The 27,163-nt window shown below is 44.1% G+C and overlaps 1 protein-coding gene across 1 annotated transcript; it reads left to right on the plus strand.

Annotated features, from left to right (window-relative positions):
- Positions 1-326: 326 nt before the first annotated feature.
- On the plus strand, positions 327-25,739 carry NXPH2 (neurexophilin 2). Its single transcript, XM_026040856.1, has 2 exons — positions 327-440; positions 23,191-25,739. The coding sequence occupies exons 1-2, from the start codon at positions 327-329 to the stop codon at positions 23,932-23,934; spliced, it is 858 nt and encodes a 285-aa protein (XP_025896641.1). The 3' UTR covers positions 23,935-25,739.
- The last annotated feature ends 1,424 nt before the right edge of the window (positions 25,740-27,163 follow it).

Genomic DNA, 27,163 nt, shown 5'->3' on the forward strand with positions numbered 1-27,163 from the left:
ATGATTTAAGCTTTCTACCAGAATAACTTRTTTTTACTTGAATCATTTCCCCCAACCCCATTCAGTTTTTCCCTTTTCATTTCCATTCACTGTGTGCCCTGCCGTATTTTATAGGTACTGTTTCTGTACTCTCTTTGGATGGTTACAGGGTCATATAAAGAGAAAAAATGGTGGGACCTGCTACAAAGTAAGAGTTGTTACCAGTTTGCAAATTCTTCCAGATGAGGATTTTTTTGTCATTAGATTTGGGGCCGTGACAGCCACTTTTAGGACTCTTAGAATCCCTTTCCCCCCATTTAACACGTCACGTTTGCAGGTTTTCTCCGATGCTCTTTGAGTTCATCCCAGTGCGGTTCTTCCCGCAGGACGGCAGCRCCGGGAACGCAGCGTCCGTGAGTCCCGTGGCCGCGTTGCAGGTGACGTTCCCGTTGCCGAGCCAGGTGACGGGGACCCTGACGCAAAGCCCTGAGCGAGGAGCCCATCTCTGGCCTGGGAACCCGCAGGGACAGCTCATCACCATGTAGATCCCATGGGAAAGCTCCGCCGGGCAGGGCAGGACGCGGAGAGCAGCCCGGCTCTTTCCCTCAGCGCCAGTCAGGAGCTCGGTTTCAGCTGGCAAAGAGGTGGTTTTAGGACTGGAAAGACAAGGAAACAAATCAAGAGGGGAAGAGGAAATAAAGTGCTAGGAAGACAGATCCACAATTAAGACTAAGTAGCTTTGTCCTTAGCAGAAGGGTTTTTTTGATGCTGGTACAATGCTCTCTGCTCCCTGAGGAAGCAGCACTTACTCTAAACACAGAATTTGAACAAGTTGACTGTAATTTAAGGTAAAATTATTTCTGAAGAGCCTTTAGAAAGATAGATATTGAGAACAGATTTTTCTCTTTGATCCAAATGGTTCTTAGTAATAAAAGTTATTAATAGTAAGAATAAAAAGTAAGAACAGGGAGAAGTGAAAAATAAAAAGCTAATGTTTCTAGAATCAGTCTTTATTTGTGCTGGGACAGTGATAGTGTCATTATAATGCAGAGTTAGGGTTATCTAGGAGGTCGTATCCAGCATATTTGGCTTATGTTTATGTTCAGTGTTGAGTGGAGAATTTCCTTACTTGTTTTTGGTGGTGACCTTGTATTTCTGATACCATAAATTACCAATATAAAATCCTTAATTCCATCTTTCCTTAGCCGTTATCTAGGAATGGAAACAGCAGCTGTGCTTCAGTATTTGTTTTATTTTTATGTAGATTTCCATGTAAGGGTTTTCATGGCTTTGATGGAGAAAGGACGTGCTTGAGGCTGGCCTGAGGAAACGGAGCACCCAGACTTGGCTCTGGGAGTCAGAGATGATTGAGAGAGGAAGAGCTGGAGATGGAAATAAAAATATTGAYAGTAAAAAATAGGTAGGTCAGGTAGAGCAAATCCAAGCAGTCATGGGGTTACTGCAATAGAGTGACAAGGTCATGGACCTCGCTGTACAGGAGTACTCAGGTCTGTGCATGAGAGGTGGTGGCAGGTCTTTCCCRCCGTTACTCTTCCTCCTGGAGAGAGTTTGGAACAAGGGTTTTCCCAACCAGCCCCTTGATAGGGGGAAAAGTGAAGTAGGAAGACTTAGGGTCTCTGATTTTGTCTATATTCATGACTCTACATGTGCAAGAATCTGGAGATGTGTGTTAGTTTTTTTGGGTACTGTTGCTATTTTCATCCCTTGAAAGAGCTGAGGAGCCCAAATTGATAAAATAGTTGACCTTGAATTTTTTTTCTCTCGTAGGGAAAAACATAGGAGCACATAGGTGTATTGCAGCCCCCTGGGCTCTCTTCTCCTTGCAGGCACCCATGTACATGTGGCAGCTGGAAGTGCTGCCCCTCCTTGGGCTTTGTAGTACCTTGTGGTTGGGCTTGGCTGGCTCTACCCAGCAAAACTCGGGTGAGCTTCTCATCGTTGTCCCCAGGGCACTCTTGGTTTGAGAGCCCTGGGTACTGGGTGCAAAGACCGAAGCAAGGGTGAACTTGTTGGAGAAGCAGCTGCCTTCTGTGATGTGTTTGCATCCCAGGTGACTGACCGTGGTCATTGCTGCTTATGGGTTTCTGCTTATGGCTTTCAACCTCCTTAGGTGGCACTGCACTTGCTTTCCAAGTTTTAGTACCACGTACTCTCTTCAGATCGGGTTCTAATTGATCTACCTTTTTAATGCGTTAGCAAGRCATTTTTGTGGACTCCTGTATCATTTGTTTAGTTCAGGCTCCTTCTGAGAATACTCCACCATTTGACATTTAGCCTCCAAAAGACAAGAAAAGCTGCAAGTGAGTAATATTTAAAGTAAAATACACTTTGTGAAGGCTATATTTGTTTCAGAACCATATATTTAGAAACGGAGGAATCTTATACTGAAGCGGATAAGTGCATAACACAAACAGCTTTACCCCTACACTTAATTGACAGTCTGAGAAGGAAAATAATTAAAAAAAAATCCTAAGTATATTTACAATATAGTTTCATCTCAAGTCAGAAGTGTAATTCTAATATTTATTTTGCATAGCGTGGGATGTGGTGCAGCATGAGGCTGTGCTTACATGAGCATGTGCCAAATCTGCAACCGTCCTTGGATGACAAGGCTTAACTCAGGACCAATCCAGAAGTCCAGTCCAGCAGCCCAAGCTGTTGGGTTGTGATGGGTGGTTTTCCAGGAGGCACAACTCAAAGGCAGGATGGGAGGATACACTRCAAAGCCAGGGTGAGAGGAACCTGCTCCGTGAGCAAGCGTTGCACCGGTGAGACAGCTGGAGCCTGTGCCATTTTCCACTCATTAAACTAACAACACTACAGCACTAATCGGCTCYGCACGAGGATCTGTGGCAGAGATAGGGTTACCTCTGACTCCGTGGCACCACTGAAGAGTTGTGTGGCCTTAGCTTCATCTTTAATAGGGCACTGAGACGCTCGTGTACCACAGCTTCCAATTAAAATGCAACATGCGTCCTTTTAAAATAGGTGGAATTTCATCCGTGGGCTCTTCTGCTTTCTAAGACCAGGTGAGGAAAAGGGTGGCATTAAACTTCTGCCTGGGGCAGGGCAGATCTGTTTCCCATGCCAAGGAGGAAAATAAATTCATCTTTGGCTTTGGATCTATTACATTTAAAATGACTGAAATGCCTCTAGATGTAAGAATGAAAGAAGCATGGCACCTCTCCTACTGTCCATTTAATATTTATCCCTTAATCCCTGCATGCCAATGTGCATGACCTAAATACTAGCAGTGGGCAACCCAACGTTACTTGGGCTAGAGAACTGAGACTTCAGCATCTTATTTAACAATTTGTGGATCCTAGAAGGAATCTGTGACTCTTAGACTCTATATTCAGTGTTACTGATAATGTACCCTTGTTTAGTGCTGAACACGTGGGGAAGGAAGGAGGCTACAAGAGCTAATGCAGTATTTGTGATGACCAGGAGCACCATCTTCACAAGGTAGCCTTCTGCTGAGCTTGTGGTTTAATTTCAGYGAACAACACAACTGGAGTTGTAGTGGAGTGACAAGATTGATTTGATAAATACTAAAGTAATAGATTTACTGTCTTTGGTTTTGCTGGGTTGGTTTGTCTTGTCCTGTTCAGGTTAATTACTAATTTTTTTAATTGATGATGATAAAGTTTATAGCTGTGAAGAGGTTCAACTTTATGTTCTATTTAAGTATTTAATTTTGTAATCACTGTAATACAGAGATGTAGTTACTTCAACTGTTTTTTTCTGTACTAGTAATAGGAAATTTTTTAGCACAGTCAGTGATTATAAACTGTTTTGTGAGCAGGTAAAGGCCTCTCTGCTGTGAATGTAGCCCCTGTGAATGCCCTGAATGTCTCCCAATGAAAATGTGGACCTCTGTCTCATTTGTTTAGTTCAGGCTGCTCTTGAAAATAATCAGAAAAGAATATTCAGTCTCAACTGTACAAAAATCTTTTTTTCCTCATATTTTCAGTTTAGGAATAACAAATAGACATGCTCAGGAATTTTTGTACAATTCTTCAATTGTACAATCATTCAAATGATTTTTCAGATGCCAACATACTGCATTATTATTTTACCTTTCATAATTTTTCATATTTCCATGTGTATGCATGTGTGTTGTGTGGCATTTTTGGATATTCCTTTATGCACAAAATTAGCTGTGTTACACAGAATGATATAATTAATAGCTAGTAGCCTGATAAACCTGGAGGTTTATAGATTCAGGAGCAGACAGGCTGTCAGTGGTATAGAAAGGTGTTGTAAGGCACTGGAGAAGTGTGTGTGTCACAGCTTTGAATTAAGCATCTGCAGTTTGCATGAAGGGCCTGAGGACGAGATTTGTAACACTCACCTCACAGACCAAAGTGAAATACTGCCTGTTTCTTCCCAGCATGTTGTAACTTAAAATTTGTCCCATTTAGGAACTCAGAGCCATCCTGGAGTTTGAAAGGAACTGAGGAACTGCCTTTAGCTTGAGACTAGCCAGGCTGCTTATCCTGAAGTAAAGCAGCCTTCAAGGACTGATGAACAAACAGATGATAATGTCTCTGTTCTCTCTTTGCAAAAAAGTCGGAGGTTTTCCTCAGTTATGGTGCTGTAGGGGAATGTGAGGCCTCCCGGGGCAGCAGCCTGTTTGTCAGGGCACATGGGGTGCTGCAGGAGGTCACACAGGCCCTGCGCTTGGTGCTGTTTGGGTTCACGTGCCAGAAGGAGAAAGAATAGCTGCAAATGTGGCTGGTTTTGGAAGCAGAACAGATTGTAGTCACTTTTGGAAGCGGGATGGTTATGTTCAAATTCAGTGAGAAGGAATTTGCTAGCCTGGTATCCCGTAGGAGGATTTAGGAGCTGTGGTGCTCAGTGAGTCAACACAAGGTGGGCTCCAAATCCAGCTGCGGGGAATTTGTGTCAAAAACATAAGGACTGCAGGACCACGTGCCTTGCAGGGTGGCGTTAGAGGTTGCAGGTTTGCGACATGGGCATGGATTATGAATCTCTGAGAAGCTGGAGCTGCTGTCTYCCAAGTTCCCCTTGCTCTTTACTGCAGGAGGAGGACACCAGGCCAGCTCTGCAGTGCCTGTGGGCACTGCTCCTGTGGCACTCCCATTAAAGGCCCCAGTGACAGGCCTTGGGGAGCTTGACCGTTTAGCAAGTTCTCCCTAATATTACGCACAAAATTTTCTTAAGTCCTCCTATTAGGCTCAACTGTCCTTATTTAATAATTCTTGAGACATTTTCCTTTAGGCTGTGCTTAGGTGCTTGATAGGAGTGCGGGCTGCATCAAGTTCTGCCTGTTTCCTTTACTCATCTTTTCTACCGATCATGCAGATTTGGACTGACTTTTTTTTCTGTTTTCATTTTTCTTTCCTGTTTGTTTTCACAGAATGTCTTAACGTGAAGATCTCTGAGATGCTGACTCATCTGTGCTAGCATAACTTGTTAGTATTAAAAGATACTGTCTAAGCATACAGGGTTGTTAGAGAATTTGGCAGTTTTGCAGAGGAAGAAAATAGGTTTAGATTCAGAAGGAAGACATTATATTCTGAATAAATCTGTTGACCAACTCTTGAAGAAAATAAATCTCACGTATGAAGCTATTGAAATTGAGTATCTTCTGTTTTCATTGCAGTATCTTCTTTCATGTTCTATTGATGAAATGTCTTTTCTACTTAAAACTGCAGTGCATTCACTATCATTCTTTTATATCTGTCTCAGAACCCTTTATCTGGGTAGCTAATGTTTTTCAGGACATCAGCYGTCAATATTTCTGTTCAGCCCATGGGAATAGGACACTATATATTCACTGTGTGTATTGTCCTGAAGATGTGAGCCGTGTGACTAGATTCGCACCATATGCAAGTTAACAAGCACAGCTCCAGAAGGTAGGAWTTTTTGGGCAGTTTTGGTGAGCTCAGATGTAGGGGAGAAGAAACTTGTCTGTAGTGACTTTACCATTACAAATCTTCCCAACATTTCCCTTTGTTGCGAGTGCTTCAGAGGTGTCTTCTGCTTCATGCACAGGGCTGAACGCACATCGGTGCTCTGRAAGTGAGTAAACACAATAATAGCTGAAAGGAAAAATGACAGCAGGAATTAAGCATAAACAGATTGTTTGCCTAAGCAAGCTCAGTCCCTAATTTCTGATTAAAGCAATATTGCATGAATTCCCGAGGGACACATTTTGCGAGCAGTGGCAACCTTGGTAGCTGTCAATGTGTATGAAAAGCTCCTCTTGAAAGATCCTACAGAAAAGTGTCAGCGATGTAAACCTGCTATCACTTCAAATTTCCTATTCTTGAAATTAATAGATTTGGAGTAGTCCATGAAATAGTCTTACTTGGCACTCCAACCTGTTTCTCATACAAGCCATCATCTTTAATAGATAAACTTTCCATTAAGAGCCAGACAAAGCTGCTAGTTTTTCTTGCGGTAGTCAGAAATAAGGACAATAAATGCGTGGGAGCAATTCATCAATTTGGCTAGGAACATCAAGGTGTGTACTTATCTGAAATATAGACTGTATGGAAACACAAATCCTTTCAGAGAAAACTCCAAGYATAGAATTATTGACCCTGGGGGATAAGATAGAGAAGAGCCTTGCTAGGCTGTACTTTGTCAATTTGAAGTACTATTTGCAAGGTGAGTAGTTTAATAGTCTTATTCCTCTCAGCAGAGATTTAATAGTAAAAGCATTGGAGGTATTTCTAGGAGTTTTAATTTTATAAATTATACTACTGTAATAGTATATTAATGCTCTGTGCATCTACAAAGGTTCTGTAAGAGAGCATAAATGCATCTAATTGATAAAAGTTATTAAAGTTATTATTTTATATATAAAAATATAAACCAAAGTTTTCCAATTTGAGTGTTTATTTTCTGATGGCAGTTTTAATTCTAGAACCACATCTCWGAGCACTGCCTGTTACAGCCCTGGAAGCTGCGAGATCAGCAGTACGATGTCCATGTGTAGCATGACAGATTAAGTCAGTCCTTTTCCATCTTGGTGATATCTTAGGAGACTCCTTCCTGTGTGCAGAGCACATTAAGCCTTGTTGGGTTTCTTGAGGTCTATTTTGGCCCATTGCTCCAGTTTGCCTATCAATGGTGGCCCTGCCCTTGAGCACTTTGAGTGCACTCCCTTGTTTGCCATTGCSAGCAAACATCCACTTCTAGGACATTGATAAAGATATCAAATGGGACGTGTCCCACATCTTTCTGGCCTCCAGGCASAGTATTAACTGCTACCTCTAGAGCTTGGCAGTTGAGCCAGGTWTTTTTGTTTGTTTGTTTGTTTTCCCTAAGTAGTAGTTTATCCTTTCAGATAGCAATGTCCTGTGCTTGCATGATGGTATCAAAAATCTTACTAAATTTGAGGTAGATCTCTGCTCTCTCCCCATCTGCAAATCTAGCCTTTGATCCTAGAAAGCAATGATTTTGGTCAAGCACATAAATCTGTGGTGAAGCCTATGCTGGCTATTCCCACTTGTCATGATCTTCACATGTCCTGAGGTGACTTCAAAGAAGGACTGCAGTGATGTGAAGTAGCTTGTACTATCCTAGGTTGTTTGCAGCCCTTCTTGAAAGTGGGTGCAACATCTGCTTCTGGCATGAAAGCCCCCTCAGCATCCAAAACACTTCAAACAGGATAAAGAACAACCTCATAACGGCAGCATCCAGCGTTCTCACATCCTTTGGTGCAGCCCGTCTTGGCCTTGAGCTACATATGGGTTGAGATTGCACAGGGCATCCCTGACTCCATTTGTCTACTTGTAGCTCAAATAAGTTAGTAAAGGGAACCAAAGCTTTGGGGTATTTGAATTAGTTGCACTTAGTTCTGCAAGGGACAAATTCATCCCACCACAGGTTTTGCTTGTCAATGAATGCTAAATAATCAACTAGGAAAAGGTTAAATAGTCTTGCAAATGAATAGTTATAGGTAACAGATCTTTTTTAAATAAGCTAGAAGGACAYGGTGATCCATTTCAAATCTCCTTTGAGAGATCTGAACTTTACTTGCAAAGATAGGTCTTAAGAYTGGCCTTAAAATATTGTACAGAGAATAATTTTATGGAGTCGGAAAGAATTGCTTTGTTTCCAGGGCATCGAAAMTGTTTGATGTTGGTCATCAAAATGACCAACAACTTCTCTTCCTGCAAAAGTGATTTGCATTTTTAGTTGTCTGCTAATTTGTGTCCTGCTCTTGTAGATGATTATTATATTCAATGAATTCAGTGAATTCAGACAACTGAATGTCAAAATAATTCAAACACCTGCAAATTGATCAAATGTCTTGATATTTTCAACTTCGGAAGCAAATTATGGTAAACCATTGTCAAATGCTTTAAGTTTTTCTCATAGGGAACTTCATTGTGCCCTCCGTTTGTTAGCTGATGCAGTGACAAGCTGCCGAGAGATGACAGATTTCGCAGCGGATTTGGCGTCTGAACACCTGGGCCGTGTCATGCATTTCAAAACAGAATGTGACAGCAAARCACATCAACCCTTTAATGTCCCAATGTAAACCACAGGAGGTTTCCTTCAACTTTTATCCAGGAAAATAGCTCTCRATCATTGTTGCCCAGCCAAATGTATGAAGCAAAAGCTTTTTTCATGAGGTCCACAGTGAAGAGGCACAAATGTGGTTGTTCAGTCATAGTTACAGTAAGGCCATGCAGTAATCCTCAGCTCTGGCCTGTATCTTCTCAGGGTGAAGGTTATTACAGGTGAGAGGCGGTTTCTAGAAGCATAGGCTTTGCCATCCGTGCTGCCCCAGCGTACAGAAGTGGCTTTATTTTTAAGGAGAGCTTTAACTCCTCCCTTCTGCAGCAGAGGTCCTGTGAGGGGATTTGTAAGTGCAGACCTCTGTGCCACATTCTGTACCAGCAKGTCAAGATGAACAAAAGCACTTGCATTATTTAGCCAATGTGTTTTTCTGTACAGTGCAACAGAGCTGTATGGAGCTCCCTTGACAAGCTCAGAGCTAGTACGCACAGAGGCAGCAGGGTTATCTCAGTGGCAATATGGTGTGTGAAATAGGGCCAGTTAATCTGAGAACAGCCTCAAATAGGCCCAGCCCGTGTTGCTCCCAGGACACAACTTGGTATTGCTGCATGGCCAGTCACTTAGTACAGGTACAGCTTCCCTAACAGGGCATAGAACTATTTTGTATTTTATTTAAAACCAACAAAATAACCAAATAATCTTTGGGTTTGCATATGGCAACAAGCAGAAATGAGGGCTGTGAAAAATGAAAACACAACCTTGCTTGGTTTCTGGGTTAACTTGTGCATTTTGCTTTCCTCTGAAGGAGCCTGTGTCATTGGCAGTATCTGAAGGGAACAACTTTTGAGCCCCATCTCCTCTAATAGTACTCTGGAAACCTTAATCAAAAGCAAAGCACAAAGTGCTGTCACACAGCACTGCTCTGCCAGCCCACGTTCTCCAGTAAATTTTTTGTTGTCAAAGGTCTTATTTTGATTCTTTGTACTGGGTGCTGCTTTTTGCCATGATTTTTTGCCTCTTCTCTGTTACAATTTTATTGTGTTAAAAAAGCCCATCTCAGCAAAGCCATTGATTCAGCATTTCTGTCACCAGTTTCATGTGATGGTGCGATGAGGAATTAAGCAAGGTCTGTACTGTGTGTTCTCATTTATGTATGAGAAAGACAGAAATCTACTTTAAATGGAGATAGGAACATTTTGGATGATAAAAGTTATCACACATGAATGGGTTGCTTCTTGAAATCAATGAAATGAATTAGACTCCTTTGCTTAGGAGCATCTGGCACCCTTAAAACCCAGTTCATATAATGACATCTCTGCTTATTAAAAAGACTTATGTAACAGTTTGGTTGATTTATTTAAATGTGATTGACTTAGTGACTTAATTGGACTACAGACTAGACCAGAGCAAGAAAAAAAATTTAATTAACTGATTCATTTGTGGATGACTGGAAACATTGTACCTCGTGCTCAGCCTCTTTAAAGGTAGGCAGCCTTTTGATCCTGCAAGAAGGGAACCTTTCAGCACAGACACCAAATTGGGCTCCAGTCAAGACCTACCAAAGCCAGCAAGGAGTTTCCTCTGGTTTTAGAGTGACCTCGATGCCTCCCTGCAGACAAAAAAAGCTTTCCTGGAGAAACAACACGGCGAAATGCGCCTTGAAGAATAAAACCAAATTTCCCACCCTATGGTCTTTTTTTCCTTGAGCTGATGAAACTCTGTCATTTATTTCCCATTTTCCAAGCCCCAAGTGCTGCTAAGGTATTAGAAAACTGGGGTGCTGCCTCTCAGTTTTCTACTCATCCTGGTGCGAAGTTTTATCATTCCTTTATTTCTAGGGTGACTACTTGAGCCCAAAATGTGTGTTCTTGCAATGTATTTTRACCACTTCAGGAGGGTACATCTCAGCTGAGGGACACCAGAAGTTTTTAATTGATGGACCTGTTGATAACACAGAAATATCTGAGTTATTTAAATAAATGTGTTCAACTCCCTTAATGTGCAGTAGTATTTTCAGACTAGTATTTGACAGTGGTTCAAATAACTTGCAAGATCTCGCCCCTTTATTTTGGTTCCAGAAGCTGCTTGTTGGGTCAGCCAAGAGACTGTTGTCTCGGGGGCAGATTGCACTTAAGTGGAATTAATCACATCAGCATAAGTTGTTTCCATTCTCTAGTTTAACACCAATTTAAATAAAATTAGTTTTGGATGTGAATTTCCCTTGTGTTGTTAACTTGAGATACTCTGAGTCCCTGCTGATTTCTGCCCGTTCTTTCCTGTAATTGAATGCCAAACTCCCCACTTCTCTCCCACCCCCCAAAACAMACCAAAACAACACAAAAACCTACATTAAAATCAGAGTAAGGTTTGACTTAAAGCATAAAAGAAGAAATAAGGCAGAAATTCTGTCCTTATTGTACCCTGTTGTACYTAGAAACTGCTGCACATCTGGTGTGTGAGATAATGCACTGCTTAGAGACCATGTTGCAAGCACAGAAAATTGGAAATGAGTTTCAAGTCTTAACGCTGCATTTCTTTACTACTGGGAGCAAGTAAGGCCCTGGTTTTCACTTTTTTGTAGGTTGTGTGATTTGATTCCTTCTGTTTGTTTGCTCTATAAATAATAAAAACATGCAGGAAATCAAAAAAAGGGAAGGTTCTGTAAGAAGAATTTTGTGCAGCGCAGCTGAGAAGTCTTTTTATAAATCCCTGAAGAATATACAATGGAGTAATTATAATATTAACCACACAGCGAAAAAAGGAAAGGGATGCTTGGTGGAAGCCATAGATAGAGCAATAAAAAACAAATGTATTTTGTTCAATCATTTACCACTGGATATAAATAATTCTTAAATAAATAAGTAAATACCTGTCTTGACCTTTTGCAATGGAATATATTCTCTCGGTTCTACCTGATGTTATAATTTGCTTTTGTCAGGGTCACACATATTTGCATGACTCCGGTCTGACATCAGAAGTTCACCTTGCAGCCAACATGCATTTAAGCCACTTCTTAGCAAAACCAGTGCACGACTGCATAGATCTTAACTTCTGATATGGKATATTTTCCATAAAAGTTCAAGTTTTTTATTACAGAATATGAGTAAATCATAGTGTATTTAGTTTGGGGCTTGAAACCCCATGCAGGAAATGAAATGMTTCTCTAAAAGTAGAAGATTGGGCAGCCTTTGCTTGGCTTTTCAGTACTTACGTTCCTGTGAGGGCAGTGGTTGTCCTGCTTTCACATGGACAGGTGAGTGCAGTGGATGTCCCACTTTGGCGTGGACAGGTGATTTTGGTGGTTGTCCTCCTTTCACGTGGACAGGTGAGTTGGGTGGTTGTCCCACTTTCACGTGGACAGGTGAGTTGGGTGGTTGTCCCACTTTCACGTGGACAGGTGAGTTGGGTGGTTGTCCTGCTTTCGTGTGGCCGTGCCCGAAGGCCCCTCTCTGAGGGTCTGGGCTGAGAGGTGACCCGCTGGTCCCCGGGCAGGAGGAGCTTTCCCTGTAACGCAGAGCCGGGTGTTGGTGACAGGCTGACAACAGCGTGCACCAGGAGGAGCTGAACAGGCGGGGAAGCCGCTGGCAYGAGGCAAACCCCGGTTCAGGCCAGGACGGCTGATACCTCTGGAGGAGCCGGGAGAGGAAGAGCAGCCGGAGAACCTCATGGTCCAGCTGCGAGGCCGGGAAGCAGCAGCCCAACCTGGAGCGGAGCGCGGGCAGCCTGGGGACCTCTCCTCCTCCCTCCAATCTGTGCCAGGGCTGCGTGTGAAGTGACCATGAAGGCGAGGGGTGAAAAAGCAGCCAAGTCAGGCGTGTTGTTGGCACCCCAGAGAAAACCTCTGCTCCCGAGCATGGCGCCGCAGTGACGCGCGCTTCGGAATTGCTTGGACATTTGGATCCGCACTCAGCTCCTGGAGCCGTGGCTGAAATTCAGCAGAGCCCTAAGCAGAGGCAGACACGAGCTGCCTCTTATCGACGCTAATGAGGTGTGTGCTGTGTGTGCTGCCCTGTGCTGACCGCGAGGAGAGATGCCAAGGTTTTCTTTTCTGGAGCATGGTTGGGAGATACCAAGCCAAGTGTTCTCTCTGTTCAGTCAAACAATATCTCCAAGCTCTTGTCCTCTGAGCGCAGGTGATAACATCCCTGTGTCCCCTGCTCCCCACGGCATGCGGCTGCGGACACGAGGTCCCAGTCAAGATCGACAGGGAGGCCACATGGATTTGTTTGCCGGTCGGGAGCAGAGCGACTGAGCTCGGCAGGGAGCTGCGAAGATTCATGAAATCACATGCACTCAGTCCTGCATATACAGATCCATAAACTTCTTTCAAAAATACTTCGTAATCCTCTCCTCTTTTAAACCTGAGTAATGGATTTCTTACATCTGGGAACAGATGACTAAGTCGCGTCTGAGTCAAACCCTATTAAAAATTACACGGGCACTGGATGTCAAGTGACTCAAAACTGTCATTTCAGAATAAACACTGCATGTACCCCATGGTAGTCCTGAGTGGGAGTAACTGGTTTTCCTTTTCTTCTTGCTTAGCGCTGAGTTTTTAGCTTGATAAGCTATGGAAAAAAAAAATAAAGCAAAAGATTTGATCATCTTATCTGTTCCCCAAATTTTCAAAGCACAAACAATTCAGTCTGATAGTAGTCAACATTTTCCTTCTTTTGGGAGACTCAAAAGATGGCTGAATGAATAAAGAGGGATTAAAACTGGGTTTAAGGGGGACCTTCCGGTACAAATCCAGCGCAGAGCACGGGGGCTGCGGCCAAGCGCTGCTAGGCAGAGGGTGACGTCGCTTCACTGAGAAGTTAATAACGTGGCAGCTTCGGTCCGTGGCTTCCTATTCTTTAAGAGAGGAATTAATTTAGGAAAGCAGCATGTGCATAGGCAGCAGGGAAAGAGCTAGAAGACCCCGGTGTGCTACCTGGTGCTGAGTGGTTTGAAAAGGGGAAGAAAAAAATAATTAATTTAATTTAAAGAAGTGCCATGATCTTTCAGGAGTAACCTGGGGCAGCAGGAGCTCCAGAGCATTGCGGCTGAGCACTGGAATGTGTTTTCTGGAAGATGGAGCTGAATTTGAATGCTTGGGTGGATGGATGTTTCCCTGTGCCTCGCTGCGTCGGGAACGAACACCTGCATTTTTACTCTCTGAAAGCAGCGTTTCCTCTTGCACACGACAAGTTGTGCCCCTTCCAACAGGATGTGCTTAGCAGTGAGAGCTGGAGGAGTTTGGAAACTTGGATTTCGTGGGAGCCCTCTCTGCCCGCCACAGTTGGAGGGCGATGGGGGCTTTAGTCGGCTCCGTCGCGGCAGTGACAGGCTGTTAGGAAATTCAGCCTGCAGTGCAGCAACAAAGAAATCTTACGCTTTATTTAAATAACGGTGTTCATTGCCTATTAAAATGTAACTTCTTGCCTTAAAATGGGATTAATTAAAATGTTCGAGAGTGCAATTCAGTCACATTTTATGCTTCAGCCCAGTGCTTCCTTTTCCTAACCCGTTCCCAGCGGTAGCATCCAGAGCAGCACCGACGTCCTCGCTTCTCCCATTAAAAGCACAAATGAACATGAAACCCGTGCTTTGCAGCAGCTTGGCTTAACGCTGCCACTGCCCATTCCTCATGACCTCTTGCTTTGGTCATTACTGCTTTGCACGATAATTGTATCAGGCATCTAACTTTTGACAGCATCCAAAGTGGCTGCAAACAGTTTGCTGCGGCACCTTTGTCTTCCAGAGGCCGTTTGGGGCTTGTTATTTTAATCCTTGTGCAGCCTGATTTATCACTTCAAACATCTGTCAGCTGGGCTTTGTCTCGAAATTGATAGTGATGGAGCTAGTGATTTTTCAGCAGCAGCTGTTAGAGGTTCATTAGTTGGGCTCTCGGAGGGGGCAGATAACTGTAATATTTTTCTTTGTTAATCATCTCTTATGCCCTGCGATAACAGAGTGCGGGATCTGCTGGAAACGCAGCCCCTCTCCGTGTCTTGCTTGTCAACAGCATTCGTGTTTTCATTAGATCTGGCTAGATTATTAAAACTCTCCTCCTCATAATGCTGTGGAAGATGTGAGGAGCAGCAAGTAATGAAATAGAAAATCATTATGTACTGTTTCGTATTTCTTGTGCAGGGAGGTCAGTCGTCGTCTCAGAGATCTGATCCAAACACAAATCGGTTCCAGCGAGGAGATTGAGGCCTCTTCTATAATTCATTTTTAATTTAAATTTTACAAGGCAGCACAGCCTATATGACAGCTTCAGTAAAATCAGGCTTATTTTAACAGATGCAGCAGTTTTCCATTACTGCACTTTCCCCACCACACCATAAAATATTCTTAATGGTTAACTGTGATCCTCGAAACACCTGGAAATCCTCCCAAATCTGCGTCTGCCGGAGCATCTGGGTGTTCTCCAGCGGGCAGGATCCTGTCAGCACTGCGGCTACTGGTAACCAACAGATAATTACAGCTTGAAATTAGTGTTTTAATGAACTGATCTTAGCAATTGTAAAGGGACGTCTCTCAGGCAATGAGGAAATAAGCAGGAGGGAGGGTGATTAGTGCCCAGCTCCGCAGCCCTCGGTCAGCGGGTGCTGTCCCAGCCAAGGAGCTGGCAGGTGCCCCAGTTTTGGTGTGTGGGGCTTTGGTCCAGCTGGGGAGCTGCTGCAGGTGCATGGTGGTCCCAGAGGGCTTCAAAAGCACCTGCRACAGCTCACAAGCTTGCCAGGCTAATACAAGCCTCCCTTAAGAATGGCTGCATGTGGATTTAGGTGCAAGGTTCTTCCCCAGGCACAAATCTCAGTCCCGTTAGCCTATGCACGTGCCCATGGCAGCAGTGAAGTTTGGCGCAAAATGGATTGCAAAAGCAAGGCCTGAATTTGAAGCAAAGCACGTGAAAATCAGTTCTTTACAGATCCTCACAGTTCTCTGTTCATCTTTCTCTCCTGGACAAGCACTGGTGACACTGGTGGCCCTCAGCCAGTTCATGGAGCTACTTCTGAGTCCACAGTAGGTCACCAGGAAAAGCAATCCAGAAACAGGCTTAAATTTATCTTGCCATAGCCAGCATCAGTATTGGAAAACTTTTATAGCTCAGCAAATCAACCAAACCCAAAAGTTGCAAACTCTTGGAGTAATGGAAAAGAAAAGTCTGCTGTCCAGATCATATTAGTTATAGGTTTGCCCACTCTGGGCAACACAGGGCCACAAATCTAAAGGTTTGATTTAAGAGCAGGGATGACAGAGACCAGGAGGGGCTGTGGAGACCTCCCTGCCCCATCCCCCTCCACACACAGCTGAGCTGCAGCAAACCGGGATGCAGCTTTCCAGGACGAGCTAAAATGCAGCAGGTACCCACAGAGCTCCAGTACCTGAGTTATTCGTGTGAATTAGAGCCACTGATCCGGGGGGCAAATTGGCTTTCCCTGGTTCCCTGCCGGAGTGCAAGTGGCGTTTTTGGGTTATTTGGCTGTTTTGAGCAAGGTTTCTGACATGGTTCCACCGGGGTATGTTGGGGCACAGCCCGTTCTCCAGCACTGAGGTGCCGTCCAGTGTCCTGGGACTGCACCTTAGAAGACTTACCTTAGATTTAAGGAAAAAATAAGCAGAAAGAGGTAAAGCCTTCACGCGGAGCATTTGTGCACACATTTTGTCAAGAAGCAGTTCTAAGAACAGATCTTCTGTTGTCTCAGCAGTATGGCAGATCAATGCAACACATGGATATCACTTAAAAGCTATCTACGCTAACAGCAGTTTATCCGATTGAGGCTGGGGGGAACATTTCCAATAAGCAAAAGCTACTAGTCTGCACTGTGTGAAAAATGGCACGATCCTTTGCACAAATACCTGTATAGAAAAGAAATAATTCTTAAAGTCTTTTCCTTACTTTCACTTGTTTTTCTTCTGCCTCCTTCTCTCCTCCTCCCAAATTTGTTTTTTTTTTAATTGAAATACCAGTCTTAGAAAAATAATTTTGCTTTCTCGCAGAAAAGTGGAGACCTTCAACGTGATTTCTAACCTGTAAAATACAATACAGGGTTTGCAGTGTCTGCTTTGAGCTCAGAGCCCTAACTTGAATGTCTCCCAACATAGCAGTTTGGCCTGGCTTGATGTGTTGTGCTGGGGATATTTGARTGTTATCTGATATTCTCATCAAAGCAAGAATTCCTCCCCATTGCATTCCCTTGCCTGCGGGTATTTAGAGAGGATTTTCCCTCTCAGATCCATTCAGAAGGGCCATGGTGCCCAATGGGCCACRTTACGTGTGGGAAGATGGTGCTGAGTCCGTGCGTGCGCTTTTGCGTCACCGGTTCGGGCTTCCCAGCTTTGCTCCCGTGACAAGTTTGCAATTCTTGAAAAGGAAAAGGCTAAAATGTCAAAACTTGGAGCAGCATGAGCAGCRTTTTCCCTAGTTTCATGTTTCCTCAAGTGCTGAAGTTCCTGTCTCTGTTTGCCAGTGTTCATTGCCTTTCACTCAGGCAGGAATATTCACAGCAGATCTATGATGCCCAGCTGGAGTCTGTCATTCCTTGCGTTCTCCCAATCGGATGCTGCTGCTCCGATGCCTTCCCGGCCTCTCCAGGGATGGCTCTGCCGCATCCCGCAGCGCGAGGAGCCGCTCCGCACGATTCAGCTACGAGCAGGAGATTTAATGGGCTACATGGCCGATGGGGAAGGGTTTCTTTTCCTGCGGAAGCAGCTTGTCGTTTTAGTTCTAACTCCAGGAGCAGGGACAGAATTGTTAAAGCAATCCAATGATATAAGCTGTTGAGCGGGGGATTTCTGGACTCCCATCTTTTGAGAAAGGAAGGAGTAGCACCCGTGAGATCGGGTAAAGCCTTGGGAAGGGCACAGCACTGTGTTGGCCACCCCTCGTCCCAGACCCACTTATCCATCCATTAGACCTTCTGCATGAGCAAAACTGGATACCGAGCGGAGCTCTGCCTCTCTGCAGCTCCCCTGTTATTTTCCATGCAAACCTCAGATGTTCACACATGCCTTTGAACTTAAAAAAACAATTTCTAGTAAGTAGCTTACATTAACTCCTCGTATAATCCAATTTAAAATACCTTTTGAGGAAAGCACGGGCTCCAAAWCCTGCTCTGCGTTTCCTTCCTCCTCGGCCGTCGCTCCAGCACAAGGGGCTCCATCCCACATGCACTTGGATCATTGGCTGGGAACGGCTGCCGACTGCGAATTCAGGAGGAGAAGGGATCCCAGCAGGATCTTTGGCCTGTCTGGAAAAGAAACRTTTAGGTTCAGTGCAAACACCTCTGTTTTCTTCATGCAGGCTGATCTGCACAGGCTCTTATTTTGCTTTCTCAGTGGAAAGCAGAAGAATTTTGGGGAAACAACACCAAAATTCATAATTTTCCCCCCCGAACACGAGCACGACTGTGGGCTGCCAACCTTAACACTTCTTCTGCTTGGTAACTCAAGTTGCTTCATTAATGTTGCTTCGTTCCTGAATTCCTTGAAGCRTTCCTGACAGCACATCTGCCATAAAACCCATCGTGGCCTCTGCCTTTGGGAAGAACATATTTAATAATCAGTAAAGTTCAAGCTCAGCTTGTTGTGATGAATTATTATAACCTGCCATCATTTTCTTGCAAGAAAAGGCTATAATGGAACACAATTTTATGTTTTTTTCCATTTAATTGATGGCGGTCTGAGATTTTATTAATCTTTTTGGGCTTCAGTATAAGATGCTGAAAAAGCTAATATGATATCGTTGTATCTGGTTAATGTATGTGCTTTGCAAAATTGATAAGGCCTGTCAAGACATGAATTATTTAAAATTTGATAAATGTGTTGAAATCACTGCATTTTCAAAGGGATAAAGCAGAGCTATTTCTCTTCCCTCCCTCCCCGCCACCTCAAGCCCGGCCTTTGTGCCGCAGCTCAGCGATCCCGCATCATTATAGCCACACGTGGCATAAAAGAGGCAGAAATCAGCACGAAGCTGGAATGTGGATACAGCCCTAGCAGGAATATGATCCTACTGGATAAAATCTCTGGAATACTGTCCCCAGATGGGGGACATCTGGACGGAGTCCCAGCTCCTGCTGGGAGCTTCCCCAGGTGCTTCTCATGCGGACAAGTGCCGGGCTGGAAGGAGGTCCCTGAGGAGCATGTCCCTCCCGGCACCTTCCTCCTCCTTTGAGGGATATCAAGATCCTGGTGGCACCATTGAGGGACCAGAAGGTGGTTCAGAAGTATTGATCCCTACAGACCTGTTATTTCAGCTATTCGTTGAGTTTTAAAGTGCTTCACCCAGCAGGATGAAGCTACGGAAATGATTGCTGGTGATGGTTAATAACCTGGAAATGATTCCCAAAAGATTGGGATGAGTAACTCGCACCTGGGAACACCTGGTTTTCTTTAGTGCCTAGGAAAAGGTTTGGGGGGCATGTTCCGATTAATCAAGGGCAAACTTAAAGGGCAAATAAGCAAATTATAGCACTTTATCAGTATCTCATCAATACAGGCTAATTTCTCTGTAATAGYTCACAGGGAAGATCATTATTTAATTCTGTGTCTTTGTACCACAATCAAAATCCTTCTTGGATTTTGACAGGTAATAAGAGTCTCTCAGATCAGGGAAGCACACGGAAAGAATGGACAGTTCAGAGTCTAAAAACACACAATTATACACCACGGAGCACCTCTAGTTGTAGCTGTTCTTGGGATTAACCYGTGATAAGAAACAAGCAAGGGATATGGTGAATTTATACATCGTGATGGTCCAAGATTACGACCATTACTGGAAAAAACCTACCCATCCTAATGTAAATGTTTGGAGTCAGTACAGAGGTAACTGGGAGATGTTTTCCAGCCTCAGTAATATGGGAGAAGATGAGGCGATCGCTTCCATTTGGAAACTGATGTTTTGGAGGGAATGGGAAAACGCAGGCGCAGCAGAGAACTGCAGCAATGACCATCTATTTACATGTACACACTGACTTGGGTAAGCAAGTATTCTTGAGACACCCTACCAGCAATATTTTCCACTCTTGAAAAGCGTTGCTGTAAAATGAGGAGATGCTGAGGAAGTCAATTTTCTAGCCTGAGCTGCGTACTTGTCATGCAGATTTTTTTTTTATTTCCTGGAAATTGCTAACCAAATGAATAAAGAGCTGAATAAAAAGCACCAGCCCATCCTCGCTCATAAAAAAAACTGTGAACAAGCAAAAGGCCTTTGTGACGTGTCGAGGAAAATTGTTGTTTAGAATAGAAAAAAATCTGCACACCAAGAAAACTTTACATTAGAAAAGCACAAAAATTATTTGTCCTTCAGAACAATCCAGGTTCATCCCCACTCCTGCACGGCACYGAGCGGATCCAAGCTCTCTGTTAGGCACCTTTTAATTACTGAATATTCACAGAACACAACAAAAGTCCAATCCAGCGCTTGTGGAGCCTTCTTCCCTGCCACTGGTTCAGCTCACAACTTTTTTTCAGCCTCTGTAATGAAATGAATGAAACAAGACAGCGGTAGGATGAAGCAGAGTCAAGAATTAAAACTGCACATAAGTCTGCATGCTATTGCAGTGCCACAGTCTGCAAACTCTATCAAAGAGGGGGAAGACACCTTACTCAGTTTAAATGGAAGATTTAACTCCTTAAACAGCACTATTTTATCCCCACAATTCAGCATATTAATGATTTGGCGTTCCCATATCACAAAAGCTCTTTCGCTGCCGCATGACGCCGTGCACGTGGCTGCGGCTCCAGGGCCGCCTCCCGCAGCCGTGCGCGCACAGCAGCTGCTCAGCGTAGCACATACATCATTAAAAGCAGCAGTGGTTTAGCTTGATACCACCACAGGGCTGAAGTCATTGTGCCCCACAACCGTGCTGATGTGACAGGCCCGGTGGCCTGCGGCACACGCCGCCTTCCCCGTGCCAGCCGTGCTGATCCAGATGCCTACATGTTATTTTTGCTTTATGCAAGAGCCTCCTACAAAAGCAGTTTTGGAAGTTAATGCTGCGCTATCGCGTTTGCAGTGAGAGTCCCTGAAGAGACACAGAGGGAGCATTACAGGGAACACACGACTCAGTGCCCTCCAGATCTCTTCAAAAAAAGGAGGGGGAGAGAAGCCAAGCAGCGATAGCGCGGAGATTTCAATAAACACTGCAAGAGAAAATTAGCCCAAAAAATCACTCCTGACGGCTCCTCTGCCCTTGTCAAAGGACAGCCATAGCTGTGTGCGGGTACATACACAGTTAGACTCATCTCTGGGCCAAATGGYTTGGAATCCAAAGGCTTTTTCTTTTTTTTTAATTTCAATCTGCAATTTCCTCCAAGTCAACTAGAAGTTGCTGACATTCCTGACAGCTGCTCGAGTTTCAGGCCAGCATAACTGCAGGTCAATGTGGCTGCACTTAACTGTGGTGGTTCTGCATTGTCACGCTCTGGTGTGGACCTTGATTGGGGCCTGGAAATGCARCAAAAGAGCTTCCTTCATGCTCCTAAATGCCCTCATGTCAATTTTCAGGGTGAAAGATGTGTGAAAGAWGGGCAAATGTGTCCACCACTTCCTGTGTCATCTACACAGGATGACATCTGTACTTGTCCCTAGCAGGGAAGCTATTCTCCTTCCTGTGCTGGGCAGGTTGCTCACCGTTTGTCACAAACAAGCTTAAAAGTGGCTGGAGAACCATGTGAAAACCTGACATTGCCTCACCAGGAGCTGATTATCACAACAGATGGGTTTCTGTAGCATGGCTAGGACGGGGCTGCCTGTGCCGGTCCAGGTCCAGATAAGCGTCTATCATGGGTTCCAGTAGAATCTCCTGCTTTTTTGAGCTCACAACTCAATAGATATATTGAGAAAAATGGATATATTTAGCAGAAATGACGGCTGTCTTTCAACATTCAAATGAGATTAAACCTTAATTATTATGTTAATAGGAGATAAGGAAGAGGACCTGGTGTAATGGGTTTGGGTTCTGGTTTAGAGCCTATTGCTAGAGAACGGATCCTAGTGAGGGGCTCGGTGTAACATCATTCTTTCCCTGTGAACCCTTTTCATTCACAGAATCAYAGAATTGTTAAAATTGGAAGGGACCTCTAGAGATCATCTAGTCCAATCTTCCTGCTCAAGCAGGGACACCCAGAGCACGGGGCACAGGGCGGCATCCAGGCGGGTTTGGAAGACCTCCAGAGAAGGARACTCCACAACCTCCCTGGGCAGCCTGTTCCACTGCTCTGTCACCCTCACAGGAAAGAAGCTCTTCCTCATATAGAGATGGAACTGCCTGGGTTTTAACTTACATCCATTGCCCCTTATCCTGTCACTGGCCACCAGTGAGAAAAGTTTGGTGCCTTCCTCCCTATGTTCTCCCCTCAGGTATTGGTACATATTGATCAGATCCTCTCTCAACCTCCTCTTCTCCAGGGAAAACAGGCCCAACTCACTCAGTCCTTCCTTGTRYGGTAGATGCTCCACTCTCTTAATCATCTTGATTGCTCTTTTCATTCTTTATATGCACTTCACAATGTGTGAGTGGATTCAGAATTGCAGCTGCTTTTCGTTCATACCTATGAAAGATGGTATAAAATTGTCCTGAAGAGGAGAACAAGCAAAGAAGTAYGTTTTACAAAAGCATTCAAGACTTTAAGGAATGAAAAAGAGAAAAAGATGATTTTGGGCATGTCAATAATCCTGCTTCTGTCCTCTTTTTGAATCTGCTTGAGTTTTGTATTTTTAACAGGATTCCCTTATCTTACAACATGCAGAATAGAGGTACATGGCCAGTATGTCTCTACAACTAATTGGAAAACTGATATTAAGTTTTGAAAGCTTAACTTTGAAAATCTAACAACATTCTGCCAATTCGAAAAACAGTTATTTACATTCTGATTTGCAAACTAGACTTAGCATTTTTTGGAAGTTTGACACGGCCAAGGTTAGAAGAGCCCTATGCCTAGCATTGCTCAGCGCTTCTGGAAAGCCAYAAACATTGTTATATATGGGCACCCGAGTCTGAAACTACAAAAAGTACAGTTATTTTCACGGTCTGTCTCAAATGAGGAATATATATTGATATATTAAATACAGAAAAGAGAAAGAGGCAAGACCAGAAAGACCACAAAAATATGGGAAATATTTTAATGCAAGAGGTTTACAGGAAAAGTACACCGAAAGCATCTGAATAAGAGGATTTAAAGCTTAGAAGTRCTGGGAGGGTAAGTGGGGAGAAAAGACAGAACAGGAAGTTCTGCTCTTCTTTTTCACTCCCTCTTTCACCACCATCAGGATCACAAAGCAGCTCGAGGCTCACGGCTGTTACTGGGTGCTCCCCAAAGATGCCAGGTTGCTGTTCATGCTTTCCAGCATCTTTAGGCATGTTTTCTTTTAAAGGATCCGTAAGGAAAGGGGGTCTCCGACACATCGCAGCCCTTAAACTTTCTGCATTTTTTCTGCCAGCAAGGCTCCCTAGTACAGAGGGATCTCAGACACTTTCTCATCTTGTGTATAAAATACGTGAGCTTTCTCATGGGGCAGCAGTTGTTACTCACTGCATTAGCCCCCACAGGACAGGAACTACTTGTTTAAAGACCAGTGTTTTAACTAATGCTGGAGTCTCTTGCTATAAAAAAAATTAAAAATTAATGCTTTTCTACATTTTGTAGGTGTTTTATTTTCTCACTTTATAATTCTTCCGTTCTGTTTTAAAACAGGTATTCTGTGATGCCAATCAAGTAGTCCAAGCCACAGACGTGCTGGATTGGGAAGACAAGGATGCTGCAGAGACATTGGTCAACAACGTGGTCCACTCCCGGATCATCAACCCTCTGCGGCTGTTTGTTAAACCGTCACCAGTGCTGAAACATGGCCACGTGTCCTACTCGGACAGCATAGAAAACTTTTGGGATTGGTTGTCCAACATCACGGAGGTTCAGGAATCCCTTGCACGAACTAAACGCAGGCCAATAGTTAAAACTGGGAAATTCAAGAAGATGTTTGGATGGGGCGACTTCCACTCTAACATCAAAACTGTTAAACTGAACCTGCTGATCACAGGGAAGATCGTGGATCACGGCAACGGAACCTTCAGCGTTTATTTCCGACACAACTCGACGGGTCTCGGGAACGTTTCCGTAAGCCTGGTGCCACCTTCCAAAGTGGTGGAATTCGAATCCTCTCCCCAGTCCACACTGGAGACCAAGGAATCCAAGTCCTTCAATTGTCGAATCGAGTATGAAAAAACCGACCGCGCTAAAAAGACTGCGTTGTGCAACTTCGACCCTTCCAAGATCTGCTATCAAGAGCAGACACAAAGCCATGTCTCCTGGTTGTGTTCGAAACCCTTTAAAGTTATCTGCATTTACATTGCTTTTTACAGCGTAGATTACAAACTGGTGCAAAAGGTCTGTCCTGATTATAATTACCATAGCGAGACTCCATACTTGTCCTCCGGCTGATACAGTGGAGATGCTGGTAACTGTAGAAACGCAGCATCCGTCATAAAAATAAGTATTTCTATTAACCTTTTGGAGAGGAGTATCTTTGCCTTTCCGGTTAACATGTCTTTTAAAACGTAGCCGTATTTGTGCTGTATCGTAAATAATCGAACTGTTTACGTAACAAACATTCATTCACTGCGTTTTAGTGCTCTCATCATTAATAAGGGAACTATGAGGCAAACACTTGAGAAAAAAATCAAACAAATTTATGCACCTAATGAACATTGATCATCAAAATCAGGTTTTTGTTAGAGTTGATGGCAGAGACATTTTTTTCTTTTACTGCAGGAAGTGATCCCATTTCTTATTGGAAACTGTAGAAGCTGGCAACATAAAAAACATGATAAACTAAGGCAGTTACCAGCTGCTTATGTACAAAATTCAAACAAACAGCTCTCCCACTAATTTTGCGTCACCCACGTAGAGCTCAGAGGATCTAACCCAAATATTGAAAGCAAGTGATATTTCTATGAAAGATAGCAAAGGAAATGGCCTTTCGATGGGTTGTTGCAATTCTGAGTATTCATTGAGGAGTGAGTAGCTCTTCCTTCAGACTCCTTACCTGTGGACAGGCAATCATGCAATTAGACACTGATGTGCTTTAGTTTATTAGGCACAAGCATACGGGTGTGGTGTTCATTTTTTCCTCATGTGGTTTCCATTATTTTTGGCTGTTCTCAAATATTTACACATATACCAGTACTTGTCTTACAGTGATAGTTTGTGTACCTTGGAAAAAAAAAATCTCTATTTAAGCCTGAACATGATATCAGTGGCTGGCATCCATTCAAAGGAGAATAGGAGAATTAGCGGATCTTGCTACCTACTCTTCTTAGCATTATGCACTAGCTAGGAAGATGCATCACAGCATAAGGATAACACCAGAGTAAAACTAGCATTCTGTGTTGTCCTTAGTAGGGTATTGTATATTTGAAGCCAACCTGTCGGCACTGAAAAATAAAGAGGATAACAAAAAAAACCACTTCACCTTGGAAAGCAGATTTGAAACTACTGCTCTCAATCTAAAAGCATTCACCCAGATTTGCAACCAGCGCAGGACAGCGCCGCGTTGTCACAGCTAATTGTGGTGACAGCGGGGCCGGCCAGTATCTCTGGGACGGACGTGGCTCCTGCTGAAGGCGACGGCAGCACCAGCAACGCAGCTGTGAGCACAACCCCCTGGCGCTTTCCCTGGCTGTTGATTTTACTGCTGCTGCTGCCAATTACTGGAAAAAAAGTTTGTAAAAAGGCAAAACAACAGCTCTTACTTTGGGTTTTTGCTGTCACAGCCCTTTGTGTCCCAGGCTGATGTCCCAGGTCCTTTGGAAAAGGCAGCTGGCTGAGGAAGTGCTTCCTATTACCTGCAAACAAATAACACGCACGGTGAGGGAAGTAACTTTGACAGCTCAGAAGCACTCACAAGATTAATTCAGATTTCCTTGGTAAAGGCTTATATAGAAAATTCTTCTATTTCAGACATACAAATACCTGGTTAATTTGTTTTTCTCTTTAAGAGACACATTTAGTGCGTGGTTTAGTTTGATCAAGAATCTGAATGTTTTCCTTAACCTTATTCCATATGTAGTCCCTCCTGGTCCAAGTGAAGCTTTTTAGTTTGTCTGTTACTGTCGGTTCCTACAAGATGTTCTACTTTGTATTCTGTATACGTGCCCTAGGTTTAGCTGTATATATGCTTGGATTTATTGCTATACTCTCTGAGTTTTGTGTTTGGTGCTTTTGTAACTTAGCTGTAAGCCATGATTTTATTGCCATGTATTTTTACTGAGCACTGTAGGCAGTTAAAAGAAAACCCTACATGCTACTTCCTGTAGAGTATGTGGAAATCATGTATGTATATACACCTAAATATATGTACACATACAGAACCTGTGTACATGTATTTGTAAATAAAGAGTTTGCTAAATCTGTCACTTGCTTGTGGCCTAATTTATTTTTTAAGGCTACTTTTATCTCTAGGGATATTGCAACACATCACTGGGTGTTTTTCCCATTGGAGGTTGTTCTTACACCACAATCACAGAGTAGGTGGGAGTTGCAGATCATTTGTAGAGATCATCAGGTCCATGCCCCTGCTCARTCTCCATCAGCTGGAGCAGGGAGCCTGGGGCTGGAATAGCTCCAGGGATGGAGGGTGCTCAGTCATCCTTACCATGAAGAAGTGTTTTCTTGCATTCAAGGAGGGGTTTCTGTGTTTAAAGTGGTGCCCATCACCTCTCATCCCACCCCAGAGCATCCTCTGGGCAGMTGAACCCTGCTTAAGAAACACTTGAGCTGTCTAGGACATAGGAGGATCTAGGACATAGGAGGACTCCCACAGAAAGCAGCATTTTTCAGCTAAACACTCAGGATTTTGTTCACTTTTGAGCACTTGAGGTTTGAACACCTGGATTCCTCAGACACCCAGCCTGACRTGTGGCCCAAAAACTGCCCCGACCTGTGGCCTTCGCTCAAAATGACTCCCAGGCTCTTCAGAGGAAGCTCGGAGCAAAGTGCCACCAGGGCGGGAGCAGCACGAGGTGCACAGAGCTGCAGGAAGGGATTAACCACGAGCGGCCCCGTTTCCTCACCCATAGACCCAGCTGCAAACAACTCGAGGCCTGTCCTTCCAGAGAGCACAAGGCAGAGCTGTTTCACCTCCCTGGTAAATGCCCCCCAAGGAGCTTTCCTGCTGCTGAACCTTCATCCTGCAGAGCGACCGCAKCCCCGGCAGGGCTCGGAGGAGCCATTTTGCTCTGMTCTAGGATGCGTCTCAAGCCACMMARSAWATAWYRWTATWTSYTKKGTATCTTAAGCAGCGCTGACGTGYGTGCACACCACGGCAGGGGAATTGCTGGTTTGTGTCCTCCTTCATYCCGGGAAAACAAAGCTGTGAGGGATTCGAGAGGACGGCTGCAACAGCAGGAGCGTCTGCTGGCCGAGATAAGATGGCGGTGGCGCAGCCCGAGCTCCCCGGGGAGCTTCGCTGTCTCCACGTTGGGAGTGACCAACGGCGACACCAGCACCAGGGACAGAAAAGCCGGAACAGTAAAAGTCCAAAATAAAGGACATAGAAACGCTATAATCTCTTCCACCCACCTGCAGCTTGGACAGAAGAAACCTCACCAGAGAGGAGCCGTCTCTTCAATCCCAGAGGTGTTTGTTCCAGAGAAGRGCAACCAGGATGATT

The sequence above is a fragment of the Nothoprocta perdicaria genome, unplaced genomic scaffold (assembly GCF_003342845.1).
Source record: "Nothoprocta perdicaria isolate Ctin4 unplaced genomic scaffold, notPer1 scaffold_27, whole genome shotgun sequence".
Lineage (NCBI taxonomy): Eukaryota > Metazoa > Chordata > Aves > Tinamiformes > Tinamidae > Nothoprocta > Nothoprocta perdicaria.